The sequence below is a fragment of the Acanthisitta chloris genome, unplaced genomic scaffold (assembly GCF_000695815.1).
Source record: "Acanthisitta chloris isolate BGI_N310 unplaced genomic scaffold, ASM69581v1 scaffold7709, whole genome shotgun sequence".
In the NCBI taxonomy this organism is placed as follows: Eukaryota; Metazoa; Chordata; class Aves; order Passeriformes; family Acanthisittidae; genus Acanthisitta; species Acanthisitta chloris.
Genome location: NW_008690804.1, coordinates 21183 through 37189, shown reverse-complemented (window position 1 = coordinate 37189; position 16007 = coordinate 21183). Strand labels below are relative to the sequence as shown.

The following is a 16007-nucleotide window of genomic DNA, read 5'->3' as shown; positions in this document are numbered from 1 at the left end:
CAGCAGGAACATACTGATTGAATGACTCCTCTGCAGCCCAGATGTAGTGGTTTTCAATGCCCAGGTTTTGGCAGTGGGGGGGCTACAGAGGTGGCTATTGTGAGAAGCTGCTAGAAGATTCCCCAGCAGAGCCAGTGCCAGTGGCTCCAGGACAGACCCACCACTACAGCATGGCCGAGTCAATCAGTGGTGGTATTAAGGCCTCTGTGATAATATATTCAAGAAAGGAAAAAAAGCTATTGTGCAGAAATAACTGTGGCCAGAGAAGAGAGGAGTGGCAGTATGTGGGAGGAACAACTATGCAAACACCAAGGTCGGTGGAGAAGGAGAAGAAGGTACTCCTGGTGCTGGACCTGAGCGTCCCCTGCAGCCTGTGGTGCAGACCATGGTGAAGCAGCCTGTCCCCCTGCAGCCCATGGAGGTTAACAGCGTGCAGAGATCCACCTGCAGCCCGTGGAAGAGACCCACACTAAAGCAGGTGGATGCCTGAAAAGAAGCTGTGACTCCATGGGAAGCTCTTGCAGGAGTAGGGTCCTGGCAGGGACCTGCAGACTCATGGAGAGAGGAGACCCACACCAGAGCAGAGTTCCTGGTAGGACTTGTGATCCTGTTGGGGACCTGTGCTGGAGCAGGCTGTCCCTGAGGGGCTGGACTGCACCCTGTGGGGAGGGACCCATGCTGCAGCAGTTTGTGGAGAACTGTAGCCCTTGAGAAGGACTCGCAGAGAAGTTTGTGGAGAGCTGTCTCTTTTGGGAGGGACCCCACGCTGGAGCAGAGGAAGGACTCCCCTCCCTGAGAGCAGTAGCAGAACCAACCTGTGGTGAACTGACTGTAGTCCCTACTCCCCATCTCCCTGTGCCACTGATGGGGAGGAGGTAGAGTTGGAAAGGAGGGAAGGATTGGGGAATGAATTTTTAAGGTCTGCTTTATTTTCTCATTGTCCTGCTCTGATCTTCTTAGTAACAAAATTACTTAATTTCCCCAAGCTGAGTCTGTTTTGCCTGTGACAGTATTTAGTGAGTGATTTCTCCCTGTCCTTATCTCAACTCATGAACCTTCTGTTATATTTCCTCTCCCTTGTTCATTTCTGTATGGGAGTGATAGAGTGGCTTTGGTGGGTGCCTGGCATCCAGCCAGGGTCAACTCACTACACCAGGGTACTGCGAATATGTTCCAGCTAGTGCCAGCAAGGCTAACTACAACTGATATTTTTTCCCCCCACTATGTGGTTTTGTAAAACAGTTGTTCCATTAACGTTCTTGAATACAATCACTACAGGCACAATAGTGAAGTTTTTTAACAGCTCTAACTGAAAATAAAATATTTCTTAATCAGTTTGCCTATTTGTTTTCAGCAACAGGTATGCAAGACTATGGTGCATCGGGGAAAAGGATCAGAAAATTAAGTGTTGGGCAGTACGACAATGATGTCCCTGGGCAGCCATCATATAACAGGTGTGGATGGCTGAAGTCTCCTGCTACTGACCAGGCTGTAAATCCAGGATCACCGATTGCTGTAGGGGAGACCAAGGAGGTAAACAATGAAGAATATTTCAAGAAATCTTACTGAGGCAAATGTCCATAGGAAGTCTTATGTTCATGTTCAGTGTCCAAAATCAATGTGAAGCAATTGGGCTGTTGCATCATGGCAATTAGAACAAAGGACTGCAGTTACCTCAGAAATGCAGTTCAGCATTCAAGAATGTCCTGGTCTTGTCTATGCTGTGGGTTTGCATGTTTTCAGTGTTCCAAGATCCTCTCTGCTGGAACAGTGGATCAGATTATATCTGATTACAGAAACCTTCTGTAATTTCATGAAGAATGTCCCACTGTGTTGGAGGGTTAAGTGGGAATTTTCACGCTGCAATTTTGCTTTTTTGTGCCTTTTCATAGATGGTGGTTGTACATTACCAAGATGAAATAGATGGGGGAATCTTCTCCACAACAAAAAATGGAAATGAAGCTGTCACATCCACACCAGCTTTTCCCCTGTCACCAGAGATGACATATGGTAAAAAAATGCCTGCTTCTATTTATTCATTTGTTTATTTATATTAATAGCACTATCAACATTTTAGCTGTTACTTAAGAGGAATTGTGCTTTTCCTACTCTCCTAGTGACAACACCTCCTCTATACCATCAGCGGATTCCCTCCAGCCAAAAGGTCAGCATCCCATCTGAGCTGTACAGCACTACTCCTGGTAAGATATGCCTGCTTCCTAAATAATGTTTAAATGTACTGTGTATGAAGGCAACTAACATAACAGCTCTTTATAAATGGGGCATATACATGGTGAATTTAGACATGTGTGAGTTAGAGAAATGGATTTTAGCAGTCCTATTTTAATCATTCCAAAACAAAGTGAATTATGAATCCAAGAAAGATTTAATGCCATCCAGATCTTAATTGCCAACAATGAGTCCCATGTTCATGTTCAGTACCGAAAATCAGTGTGGAGCACTTAGATTGCATCACAGCAATAACACGAAATGCAGCTTGGTATTTTAGACTATCCTGTTCTTGTTGTCTGTATGTGTTTGCGTGGTTTCAGTGTCCCATGATCTAGTGGGACATCACTGCTATTTCATAATGTGAAATAGTACTGTCAGGAGACTTGAGTTCCTTGTGATTTTAAGTAGGTTTTGTCTCCATCTGAGGAAAGATGAGTGCTATCCATGTTGCCATCTTTCCAGGCAAGTGAAGCTGACAATAGAGCTTGGCAGTAGCTATGCTCAAGTCAAGTTGATCTTAATCAAAGGAATTAATATTCTGGAGGGGTTTTTGCCACAAATCAATTTGTCAATGTGCAAGCATGGAACAGTAGTTGGCAGTAGATGATTACATAGCTAAATATTTAATATGATCTAGCTATGAATTTTATTAATAAAGGATCCTTTTTTGAGGCCTTAACTTTTTGCTGCTGAAAATAGCAGCTAAGCTGCTGTTACCTGTCACCTGTTTTTGTGCAAAATTATTTGAAAACAGTTGTAAAAGAAAAAAATATTCTAAGACTGCATCAGAAAGTGCTGGACACAGGAGGAAGCCAACTAATTTATTTAAAACCAGAAAAAAAATCACAGACATTCATTTAAACTCTATGCATTAGAAGATGTTCGAGTGAAAATTCATGTATATATATATAGCTTTATTGCTTAGGCTATGACTGTCTTCTAAGGCAGGATCTTGATAGCAGAGTTTTCAATAAATTTGATGATGTATTTGGATGCAACAATAGTTTACAGTGTTTTGGCTTTAACTTCAAAAAAAAACAACAAAACTTTCCCATTTAACTTGCCTATTGTAGTAGTTGTCAAAAGCAAATGCCATCAACACAACATCTTCAGTAATAAAACAATCTTCTACCCAGTTCAAGACATCTTGTTATGTTGCTGTGGCTTTGCCCTCTACTTTCCCAAAGTAATCAGTGCTAGATATCCTCCTGAAGGTAGCTCCAGCAAATCAATTACAGGTTACACTACAGAATACTCTGTTGTTAAACTGTTTCCATTGATGTTGCTAAGAGTTAGGACTTGTCCTGGAAAAATTTTTGGCTTTCATTGTTTTTCTCTAATTTGAATCTCCTACTGAATTCTAAATAGTATCATCTCTCAAATGCTGGGTTTAGATACTCAGTTAATGAAACACTGAGAATAATCACTCTAGCTTAGTACTGTTTCCATTGATGTTGCTAAGAGTTAGGACTTGTCCTGGAAAAATTTTTGGCTTTCAGTGTTTTTCTCTAATTTGAATCTCCTACTGAATTCTAAATAGTATCATCTCTCAAATGCTGGGTTTAGATACTCAGTTAATGAAACACTGAGAATAATTACTCTGGCTTAGACAAAAGGAGGCAATTCTCCCTTTGTATGACCCTTTAAAAATGAGGCTCAAGGTGTACTGAATGCTGCAGGTTAAGTGCTCAGCTCCCTATGGCTTTGCTTTTAGCTGTAAACATAATGTACCTTGACACTAAGGCTAAAGGTGTATGAGGTGGGTCAACTAGAAAGCATATGATTCACTTGTAGTAAACACCTCTAAGAAATGTTAGTTGGGTGACTTTCCCATCAGAGCACAGAAAATTCTGTTGTCAGAGGCAAATTAGAATCCTCCTTTAAATATTTTTTTTATTTTTCTCTCTTTTCCCTTCACTATTCTACTTTAATTGTTGTCTGTATCTACAGTAATTGTTTACTGTATCCACTTGCCTCTCTGTCTTCTGACTTTGGCAAAATGTGAAGAAGACTTCTGATTAGTTTTGCAACCAATCCTTAATTCATGTCCAGAGCAAGAGTGTTGTGTTTTATGTGTTGAAGGAGACCAAGAATATGAAGGGACAGAAGTGGCTGTTCCTGTCATTGAGACTGCGCATGCAACAAAGGTGACTCTAACAGCATGCATTTTGCAAGAGTTCCTATAGCCCCAACTTTTAATACTTTGCTTTGCAGCCTTGCTCTTCGTTTAGATGCTTACATAGTCTTTATTTGGATAACAGTTGGGAAACACACTGATTTCTCTAGAAATTTTCAACAGATTGAGGCCTTTGGAGTTCATTTCCAGCATTAAGATAATGTACCTTTTGTCTCAGTTCAGATCACCCTTGAATTCAAAATTGCTTTGTTCTTCATCTCAGCTTTGCTGTGAGGATGCTGTGACCTGGTTACCAATTATCTAGATATATTACTGTCTTAATTACCCCTCATTTCCTTGTAGAGAATACTTTTCAGTGTAGTTAGCACTTATCATATCAAGGGGTCCTGTTGTGGTTTTGGAAAAATATAAAAGTATACATTTTAAGAGAACAATATGTGGTTTTGTGTATGCTGTACTCAAGAATTGCAATGACATCCAGTCCTTATGTATACAAAATGATAAAATTATCTCTTCTTTTGTAAGGTATTCTTGTAAACTGTGTACCTTGTAGCTTGAATCTATCAGATTCTTAAACTATTTATTAAAGGGCACTGTCTTTAATAAAGCCTCATGGAATCCTGTATAAAATGGTGCTCTGTTAGCCCTAGAAATCTTAATTTTCTTTCCAAGTGAAACCACTTTGCTGAGGAAAGTTAGTCCAGTGGTATTATGTATCTGTCTCCATTTCATTAGCTATACCCTACCTTTTCTTTCTCCCAGTTCATTTATTGGAGATGTCCTGCCTGCAGGATTGTTTTCCAGAGCCTTGTTCTTTCTCAGACAGGGGCAAGTTTAACCTCCCTCAGTCTGTGTATGCAGGCATTTGTGTCAGCACTGCTGCTCACTTGCTGCCATGGTTTCATTGCTCTTTTCCTCGTTATACATAGTTTGGAAGTAATACAGCACCCACAGAGTTCATTCTGAATTATCTTTTGAAAGACACCTTGTTTCTTGAGACAAACTTGAGCTGTCTATAAATTGGCTAGTTTTATAACTACCCCATGTAAAAGTAGGCTCCAGATAGAACCCAGATACAGCTGTCTTGAGTATCACAATAGCCATTGTATATCCCGTGGGAGAGTTCTACACATCCGTGAAGGAAGAAAAGCACTATTCGTAGGCCATTTTGAAGCTTTTAAAGGCTCTCTTGTCTCATACAGCATACAGCTAATTTGAAGTCCCTTTGTACATAGAAGTAACAACTAAAAGTGTAGCAAGCTCTCTGCCAGAAGACTGAACTCTGGCTAACTGCCCTGCCAGTCCACCCCTCAGGCTGGATGTGACCAGCTGCCCTTTCTTCTGCCCTGGCCAAAGCACAGGCAGAACTTTGCAGAAGATCTGCTTTCACAAGCAAGCAACAGAAGGCAAGGATCTATGGAACAAGGGAAGATTGTCTATAATCCTTTATCCATGTACTGACAGAGAGAAGACATAATGTCCCGTTTTTCTGTCTTTTCTGAACAACCTAAGTAAACTTGTGTAGTTGAAGCAATGCATATGATGGAATGATAGCACTGCTGCTGGTATGAGCAATCTCAGAGCCTTCAAGCATGTGAAAGGCCTTGCCTTTTCATCCCCACCATGAAGCTTAGCCTAGGTACTGTACTCAAAGCTTGTGTTATGCATATGAGCTGCATCTGTTCTAAAGATTGTAAAAAGGTCATCTTTTCTGCTCATGCCATCATGGAACTCTTCAAGACCAGACGCTGGAATATTTCCACAGTTTTTCTCTTACAGGGTTTGTTTTTATCTGACAGAGACATTGTAATCCTAAATTCCCCTCATTGTCCAACATAGACTTGCTCTGTTGCATCACCCAGTAGTGATGTTTCGTAAATCTCTCCAAAGGCAAAATCACAACCTAACAGATATCCTCATTATTGATTCTATTACTGATTAGACTTTTATGCTGTTGTAATTTCATACTGTTACTCCAGGATTGTAATTTCTTCCAGTCTCTGAGTTGCAAGGGAAATGAAACATACTGCTTAATTGATTGAAAAAGAAGTTAAACTGAAAATGTTTTCTGCGTGTCAGGAGGGTCAGTAGCATTGGGAATAAAAGTGAAACTGATTTGCAAAAGGGAAAAATACCCCATTTATGATGAGCAAAAACTGTCTTCACAATGTGAAAAGCTTTGATATAATATTTATTTATACCTGCTGTCTTCTCCTCCTCTTACCTGTTAATATAAGACACACGTCCAAAGGATGTAACACATATGGAACTTTTCCAGACATCTGGGTTAATTTGCCTAGAACATCAGTGCATCGACTTGTGTGGATTATTAATCATTCATTATTATGTGGAAGGTTATCATCTCCTCCTGGAGACAAAAGTGCTTTTTTGGTTTTACTATTGTGATTTTGGGTTTGAGCTTTTTGAATGTTTTGGTTTCCTTTGAGTATTTTTGTGCGTTTTTTTGTTTGTTTGTTTGTTGAGGCTGTTAATAAAAAATAAAAAATACAAGTAGAGAGAGGAAATTCATGATGTTTAATACAAAGCAGATATTTAATACAAAGCAAATACAAAACAATATTTCTGTTGCATTTTTCCTCATTCTGCAATTCATCTTGAGGTGCTTATCTCATGGCTGAATATGGTGCTCTTCTCAACAATATTTTTATAATTAAGCACCTAATGTTCTTAATTATTATAAAATACACCATTTATTAGTACACAAGAAGCCTCCATGTGCATCAGGAGCAAGTAGGGCAGGACTCTGTTCTTCTGTTTGGATTCCACCAGCATGAGCTTGATGAAGTTTTCCAGAAAGAGCATATGGAATGCTGTAAAGAATAATTATAAATGTTCGTAGACCACTTCTTGGCTGTTGTAAGCACTGAAGTAATGTGCTACGACCTGTGTCACACTTTTTTGTCCCTGGATTACTTTCGTTGAGACATTCAGCTCAGTAAATCTAACCTTTATACAAAGTTTCTATTGCGTGAAGTTTGGAGATGACTTGATCTATTTTCAAGTCTTCATTGTCACAGACCTCCTTCCCTTTGTGCCATGGATTATAATGCAGTTCTTAGCATATCTAGTCCAAATTCATAGCAAAGGTAATAATATAGCATCTCATGTGCTGAAAAACTTGACCATTTAATTTAGTTTATATCAATCTGAATGGTGAAAAGTATCTTGTAACAGAAGAACCAAATTGAAACTGAAAATAACTTAAAATACTTACAGTCTATGTCTGATTTTGGTGAGTGATATGAACTCAAATAGTTACAGTTTAAGTGTCTACAAGTGAGGTTCTTGGCAATCAGCTTCAATAGAGTCAAATAGTTACAGTTTAAGTGTCTACAACTGAGGTTCTTGGCAATCAGCTTCAATTGAGGTTTTTTTTTCCACCCCCCACTCAGTTTGGCTAAGATTTTCATGGGAAATACTCTGCCAATCCACACTGCTTAACTCCCCAAAGTTCTATTCTCTTGGGTTAGAGAGGTGAGATTCTTTTAGCTAGTTAAATATGGACAAATTTTGTTTACAGATGTTATGTGCTTCTACATAAAACTTTCAAAAAACTGTACATTCTTTCATACATCCTTAAACATTCTAATATGTCATTGATTCAGAGGAGAAAGGAATACAGTTATACATAACTAAATATAAAAAGTGGTCTATGAAAGATAGCATATAATGATAAAGCAGCAAGACAATATAAATGTGTTTGGCTGATATGTTAAAGCTGACAGAAGATGCCATTCTTGTTACTGAATAAGAAAACTCATTCTCTAAAGTATACTCTGTCTTGCATTGGTTTGGGATACTGTAGCTTGATAAAATATTCCGGAACATGAATACATTTGTAGCCAATGTTGTATCTGATCAGGGACTCAAAAATTCTTTAAATCTGATGACTATGTCTAGACAAGGATATTTCATGGTGAAATGTTCTTACAGCCCCACGAGCTAAACTTCTGCAAGGGACAGGGTTTACTGTGACCTACATGTTGAACATCATGTTGAATGTGAGAAAAATTCATGTGCTACAGGTAGTCATGGAAAATACTGTGCTAGCGGAATGCATAATCTGGTGTGCATGTATGTAATTCCATGTGCAGCTTTTCTATAATCCTCCAGAATATACAAAAAAGACAGAAAGGATGACATTACATTGAAGATATGTTGTGAAGCTAGTCATTGTCTCCTCTTCCTCTCACCCTCACTTTTGTAGCAGGATTTTTATCTGGGCAGAAACACTGTGATCGTAGATCAAAACAAGCCTTAAACTGTATCCTGCCCTTAAAACTGTTGGAGAAAGAATCAGATACTGATTTGGAAAGCCTTTCTGGTTTAGAATGCCTTTCAATTTCTGTGCAAGTATTCACATTGCTTTTTTTTTTTTCTTGGTTTTAATGGATGACTTTTCATTCCACATGGGGAAAGTGCTGATTGATAATACAAGAATTGAGACTGTCCCCCTCAAAAGGGCCCTGTCAGAGGCCTGTTGGCAGTGTTGGCATTAGCCATTTGAACCAAGACACTACTGAAAAATTAGGAGTTTTCTGCCTAAAATAGGAAATGTAAATCACCTTTTCTCACAGGCAAATGAGTATCCAAGTAGTGGGGACCCTAAATGGGGAAACAATCTCTCCACTTTCTCGTCCACTTTATTTTGTTCTGAAGTCAAATGTTGAACTGTGTTAAAGGAATGGAAGATCTTGTGATGAAAATGCCCTACAGGAGATCATATGCAATAAGGTTTCCAGCTCAGGACATCTTTTAAGTCTCTTACATGTTATAAGTCACTCATCAGTGGTACCTCAACAAGTCTGACTGCTCCTTGATCCTAAGCCAGTAACATTAAAGTAGATAACTGCTGATGAGTTCTTCATCAAGAAGACCCACGCTGTAGACCTCATCCTTTATTTGGGGCAACACACTAATCCAGTCTGTCTGCTATTTGTTTGATCTTGACTAACTTTTTATAACACTGAATTGAAAATGAAACTATTGCCTTTTTTTCAAAAGGAATTAGTAGCTGAATAAAAACTGGATGCATAAGACACATGCTATTATGGTTAGTAAATTGTACCAAGATTATATGGTGAGCACTCACTTCTGTGCTATTTCCCTTTCTCTTTCTCTCTGTTAATCATTTTGCAAAAACAGTTGTATGTCAAAAGGCCTTGAAAAATCACACAGTTCTTTTAACAGTCTTTGGAATTGTCAGTTTGCTTTCATCTATTTTCACTTCTTGCCATCTTCTACTACCCTCTGCTATGAAAACCTGATATATGAAATTTCCCTAATATGTATATACACTTTTTTCCCCCAAGTGACTTTAGGATCCCTGAGAGGCTACAGGTACATTGAATTTTTTCCCCTCCATTCTCAGAAGGTTTGGCGCTGACTTAGCACTTAGAATGGGAAAAGTGGGAGAAAATTGCCAGAGAGGAAAAAACCTGTGTGTGTGTGTGTGTGTGTGTGTGTGTGTTGGGGGAGAAATAGCAGAAAGAAAACTGGGGAGGAGTAGAGTCTCTATAGCTGGGGCTGAGGTATGTTAACAAGAGCTAGTACAGAAAGCAGAACAGACTCTTGGATTTTTTTCAGTCCTTCATCAGACACTGTGTTAAAATCACAAACTGTAATTGGGGTATAAATAAAGTTAAGTCTGAATAGTAGTGCATCTGTAGCATTTAAAACACCCCAACAATGTGAAGGCAATCTGAGTATTTCAAACACACTGCTAGCTTGTGCCCACCATGTTATTGGATTTCCTGAATATTCTCAGTTGGCATCAGTGCTCTTACAATGTTTTATGAATTTGTCCAAAAAGCTTCAAGAAATTAAAATGAAATGTCATTCACATTTTCAATGAATGGTGAGAATGAAATTCTTTGCTGGGAGATTATAAAACAGCTATGAAGATAATATTGTACTGCAGGTCAGATGATCTGAATCTGTGGGATAGTCATTGGGATCCTTGAATCGATCTGTATACCAGAAAAACTCTTGCTTTTAAAACGCCTGAAATTTTTGTTATTTCTTGTTATTATAATTTATAATAATCAGATTTTTGGTTACTTTTTTTTTTCTGGAAAGATAAATGGAGAATAAGTTAATAAAGTATATAAAAAGGTTAAGAGAACTGAAATTTAATTACTGGAGCTAAGCTGAGCTTTCATTTATATACATTTACCCACCAATACCAGAAAGTTAAATGATATAAATGACAGTAAAGTTTATATTGTGCAATTTTGTTAAAACTATTCAATGCAAAAATTGGAATAAATGATGTCAAGAAACAGTTTGTTTTCTTCTGAGCAGTCAAGAACTGCTCCCTGTTGAGGGCAGAGAATAGATGAAGCTCCTAGTTAGCAAACATGCATTAGATTATATATCCATTATACACTTGATCACAGCAAAATGTTACTAGAAGATTAGCAAAATATATTTTGTTCTGGAAAGCAGCAGGAGTATTTTTAAAATAGCTTGAGGTTACACATCAGTTGTTGGTTTCTTTTTCATTGTTTTTATTTAGATGCTTTCATACCTGGTCCAAAGAAAATGTGTTAATACCTTTTATTCCATATTTTTGAAGGGTGCCTGTTGACTTTAATTCTCTGCAAACTGATTTGGTGCCCAGTTGGGAGATGACATACTCAGAGCTGATAAAACTGTCAAGTACTAAGGTATCTTAGTAGATGTTTTAATGAAGGCTGAGACCTGTGTAAGAAGAGGGACCTTGTACTGCACTCACATCCCTTGAAATCAGAAAATCAAGCTCAGATATCTATGTGAAACAGCAAAGTATAATGTTAATGAAAATATTTGTGCTGTGCTTAGATTTTGTTTATTTAGCTTGCCATTTATTTCTATGTCTGAGTGGCAGCCTAGCAGTTTTTAAACTCTTCCTGCCGACGTTCAGGTGCCACAAATATTTTGGCAATAGAATGACAAGGGATGTTTGAAAAAGAAGACAAAGTTTAAGAAAGCATGAGAAAACAGAGAATGTAAAACATGTTCAAAACATGTCCTCTCTATGCAGGATTTGTTTACAGATTTAATTCCAATTTGTATTTGTCAGGGAGCAAAACTATACAACCAGTCTATTTGGGTCATTGCTACAGACCAGAATTAGCACTAAGCACTAAGCCCATAAATACCTGCTTGTCAAATAACTGTTTTCTGATGTCATTCAGGAAATTGATGCATTTTGGAAACTTCAGGTTGAGTTACTCTGAGAGGAAAAGCTGGCCAGAAAAGGCCCATGGGTCACCAGAAAATAATATCAAAGCAAGGGAGTGTTTGCACTGATGGTCACAGCTCTGCAAATTTACAGTCTGAGGAATCCTCCTACTCCCACCACCCCGTGCTGAGATGTGTGAGTTCAGTGGGTATCAGCACTGCAACCAGTAAAGCAAATATTGTGACTTCAGTGGAGTGGCCACTCAGGTCCTGACAGGCCTGTACAGTCATGCTATACTAAAGCCAGTGGCATTTAGAAGTCTGATTGTCTTCTCCATTTTCTACCAGATGAACCTAAATCTTAGACATGTTTAGAAGGAGGAGGAGCTTTTCCCCTGCCAATAAGATTATGTCATGGGGGACATCCAGGGTCATCTTCCTGTTCTGCACAATTATCAGCAGGACTTGAATCACACTTTCCAATGCAAGTCTGAAAACTATGATACTTTCGAGCCAAATTTCTATTTCTGGCTTAGTTAATACAAGTTAGAGTAAAAGCAGAACAGACTTCTCAAAGGAGGAAAATTTGTATTCAGATCTGTGGCTCCATTTAGAGGAAGTCCTGCGAATAGTATAGAGGGTAAAAGGCTAACTCCATTAGACAGACTACTTCAAGTTTGTAAATGTAAACTTGTGTAAAAATACTCCTTTGCTCTGGAATTGTAAGCTTTCTACAGTAGCATAAAACCTCCCTTGTGCAGTGTTTATTACCTAGCCTTAGGTGACCAAATAAATGTGATTCTTCCAAGGCTTGTATTTCCTATCTATTACAGGGCAAATCCAGGGTTGTGCCCTGGAACTTTGAATTTCATTCAACAGCAATACATCTGAAAGTTTAATTGTGCAGCCTCTGGCTTACATCCTTCCTGTAGCTCTAGTCCAAAGGCATTTTCTTTTGACAGGAAGCAGTAGCATTATCTGGGATTTATTTAGTTATTTATTATATTTTGGTCTTTTTTAATACTTGCCACCCAAGATAACTGATTGTACTTGAACTACACACCTATTAGCTTCCAAAGGTGCTGAACACGTTTTTGGTTCTGTTCATTGGTATATATAAGAGCTCAAAATTTCTAAAATTCAGACAACAAACAGTGCAACTCCGAAGTAATTAATGCCAAAAAATGTTGTTTACATAATCAAATATTACATGGGAAAAATTTGTTTATCCAGTTTTTCAGTGTTGTAACTTGATCATGGTCTCAAAGCAGATGTGCCTCTTCAGTTAAATTTCAAATACACCCTGTTAATACACTGGTGGGTGGTAGTGGTTTGGTTTGGGGTTTTTCCCCCCCTTTTTCTTCCTAAGAATCACTGAGAAATTGATTACTTGAGAGGTTTCTAAAGCACTAAGTTTTAGCGAGTTTGGTTTCATTTTTTTTCCTCTTTCAGTAGGAAAAAGTCATGCAGTACCCCACATAAATCTGTTATGGGACAAATAACTCTCTGTGTATGTATTCATTGAAATATAGACAAGTCATATCTTATATAAAACCCAGAAGAATCTGAACCTGAGAAGTCCAGCACTAATTTTTGCTTCTTCTGAAGATGCAAGAGATAAGCCATAAGCCATTGGCAGAAACTTATAAACAGCTTAACAGAAATATAGGACTGGATGAACAGGCAGTCTGGCAGATGTGGTCTTTTTACATATGCCTGATGATGCTTGTTAGCAGTGCATGTGTGTAGCGGATGAACAGGCAGTCTGGCAGATGTGGTTTTTTTACATATGCCTGATGATTCTTGTTAGCAGTGCATGTGTGTAGCATGCATTTTTGAGATGCCACTAGTCACTTTGTCTGGAAAAGGTTAAACTAACAAAACCCCACAGGAACAACTACTTCTCTTGCTATGATTCTATGAAACAAGTTTTTTAAACTTCTCCACAGTGAGGCCTCCTGCTATATGGCATGGCACTCCATGACTGTGATGTGCCAAAGTAATCCATGTAGTTTCAGGGAAGGCTGAAGAATACTCCAAAACTGAAGTACAGCTGTGAGAACACTTTTTAAAAAAAAAATTAAAGTTTTAAAATGATCCTTTCTGAGTGTCTGGGATGGTCTGTTTACTGCATTCATAAGTCCAAGTTGTTCTGCAGTTTCAGAATTACAGACCTGCCAGTGTTGAGTGGGGACAGAGGAAATACACATTCAGTTCCACTTAATTGTTTATAGTCCAGCAATCATATTGCTGTATTTGTTTAAAGATGCTGTTCTCTCCCCTATGTTAATTCCTTTCATGTTTATTCCTTCTTGCAGAGGAGGAGAAAATGAAATTAATCTGTCTTTTTCTGTGCCAGAGTTTGGCATGTTATTTCACAAAGCCATTTTATTCTGCCATTTTGTAGGCAAATCTGAAATGCACAGTCACTTGAGATTGATCCCCACGTTTCTGTCAGTCATGGGGGTAGCAGGGAAGAAATGCGTGCTATTCTTTCACAAAATGTGGAGGTAGCTGAGTTTGCATCTGAGGGCCATGGCATAGCCACCCTCCTTGCATGTTACAATTCAAGCCCTGCATTTTAAGCTACTTTGGATAGGTCTTGCAGTGTGATGGTTCTGATCACTTTATCTAGGAGAACTGTACACAGGCCTTGCTATGTGAGTAAATGCTACTACCTGGTAGGGAATGGAGGACCTGATCCTTGCTGCTGTGCTGTGCCCGGAACAGCCACGAAACCAATTCTCCTTACCAAATAAATGACCTTCTCCTTATGAGATGGTATTATCTTACAAATCTAAACTCAACCAGTTCCTCACCTGATACCCAACACCACCCTTTCCTTCCTAACTCTTCTATAGTTTTGCATACAGTCAGCCTGACCCTTTATATCTTGTGGCTTTAGAGTTTCATAGAATTTATTTTTCCTTCCCTGGAGCTCATCTCAGCTGGTTGAAACTTTGAATTTGTGACAGAAGGACAAACAAAAGGTGAGATTCTCTCTCATGTGCCTTTTGATTGTCATTGTGTCCATGTCAAAGAAGTTGATGAACAGCCCTCTGATTAACTAAGACGATAAACTCAGTTAATAACTGAGTCTGATTCTGTTAGAAGAATCCATGAAAAAAAAAATCTTGAGAAAGGGTAGATTTGATACATGTTGACAAAACTTAAGCATAATTTTAATTACCTGATTTCTGCTTACATTACATTCCTGCATTACTTTGGAAATTGACATTTGCTTTCTTAACGGAGCCTTCTTCATATGGTATCTCTGACCACTGTTATCTTCTTGGTTAAATGTTACTATCCTTGTTCTGTTCTAATTCAGCAAGTCTAAATAGCTTAATAAGCAAAGCTTCCTAGACTTGAAAATCAGGAAGGAAATGGGATATTCAAAGGTTTCCTGCGATTACAGTGCTTTTTATGCAGAGCCAGGAATGCTTTCTGTAGAGAGTAGTTTTCTCTAATATTGTTTGTAGGAGTTTGAAGACTCTGTTTGACTGCATTGGCCTCTGCCAGGAAGCATCCAGGACAGTGTAGTTGTATAATAAATTAATCAAAGCAACTGATGGCAGTTCTGGCCTGCTGCAGTAATTAATAACCTGTTCTGCCCCTGGGGCAAGGATTTTCCTTTCTTTTTACCTGATAATATGGTGTATATCACAACTAACCGTTGCTATTTGGGTCCCCTGAGTGGAACCATTATGAAATATGTTTAATAGGAATAGCTGGTATGAAGAAAAACAGTGGTAGGAATGAATCTTCTTCTTATAAAGGGATAGTTTGATTTGCATGTTGGTCTGTGGAAGAAAGCAAAATTCTAATTAGCTTACTAGTACTCGTCTCTATAATAAAGCCAATTTACGTATTTTAAAATTATCAAAAGGGTTTAGTATACATATTCAAAATATGTTGCTGGTAGAGATTTGAAAGCAATAGAGTAATTCATTACAGCAAAGTTTTAAATGGTCGTATTTGTTTCTGTCTATATCTAGTCATTTCCTACAGTCATCCTTTCAGAAAATCCAGTGCACTGGGGCACTGAAGAACAATCTGAGGAGGAAATGTGCTGTTCATTGTGGGGCTGCAGTGTTTCCACTCATCTTCCTGACCCGTAAATAAAACCACCTCAGAACAATGATAGGGGGATTTTGAGCTCAACACAGTAAGGTTACACGTGCTGTTTTGTGCAACAGATCTTGGGAAGCGAGTCACACTTTATTGAGAGCTCTGGATGCTAAATTTATCCAAGAGTCTTGAGCCAGTTTGGCATAATAAACCAGCTGCGTTTTGGTTCATATTAAAAAGCACTAATTGTTCCTGCTCCGTTCCATGCGCTGCATCTCTCCGAAAGACACAAAGCTGCGAGGTTAAATGAAGTGTGTGGGGGGGAATAACAAGAACAGAAATAGAAGATCCCCAAAAAAAAACCCAAAAACAAGCGGCTCGT

The 16007-nt window shown here is 38.6% G+C and overlaps 1 protein-coding gene across 1 annotated transcript in view; it reads left to right on the top strand.

Annotated features, from left to right (window-relative positions):
* Window positions 1–1362: 1362 nt before the first annotated feature.
* Window positions 1363–16007, top strand: part of LOC103809153 (tensin-3-like) — a gene marked incomplete at its 3' end in the record, with an annotated part of 34591 nt that continues 19946 nt past the window's right edge. Inside the window, exons 1-3 of the mRNA XM_009081968.1 lie at window positions 1363–1533; window positions 1893–2010; window positions 2118–2201. Of these exons, the coding sequence (XP_009080216.1) occupies window positions 1363–1533; window positions 1893–2010; window positions 2118–2201 (373 nt within the window). The remainder of the gene's footprint in view (window positions 1534–1892; window positions 2011–2117; window positions 2202–16007) is intronic.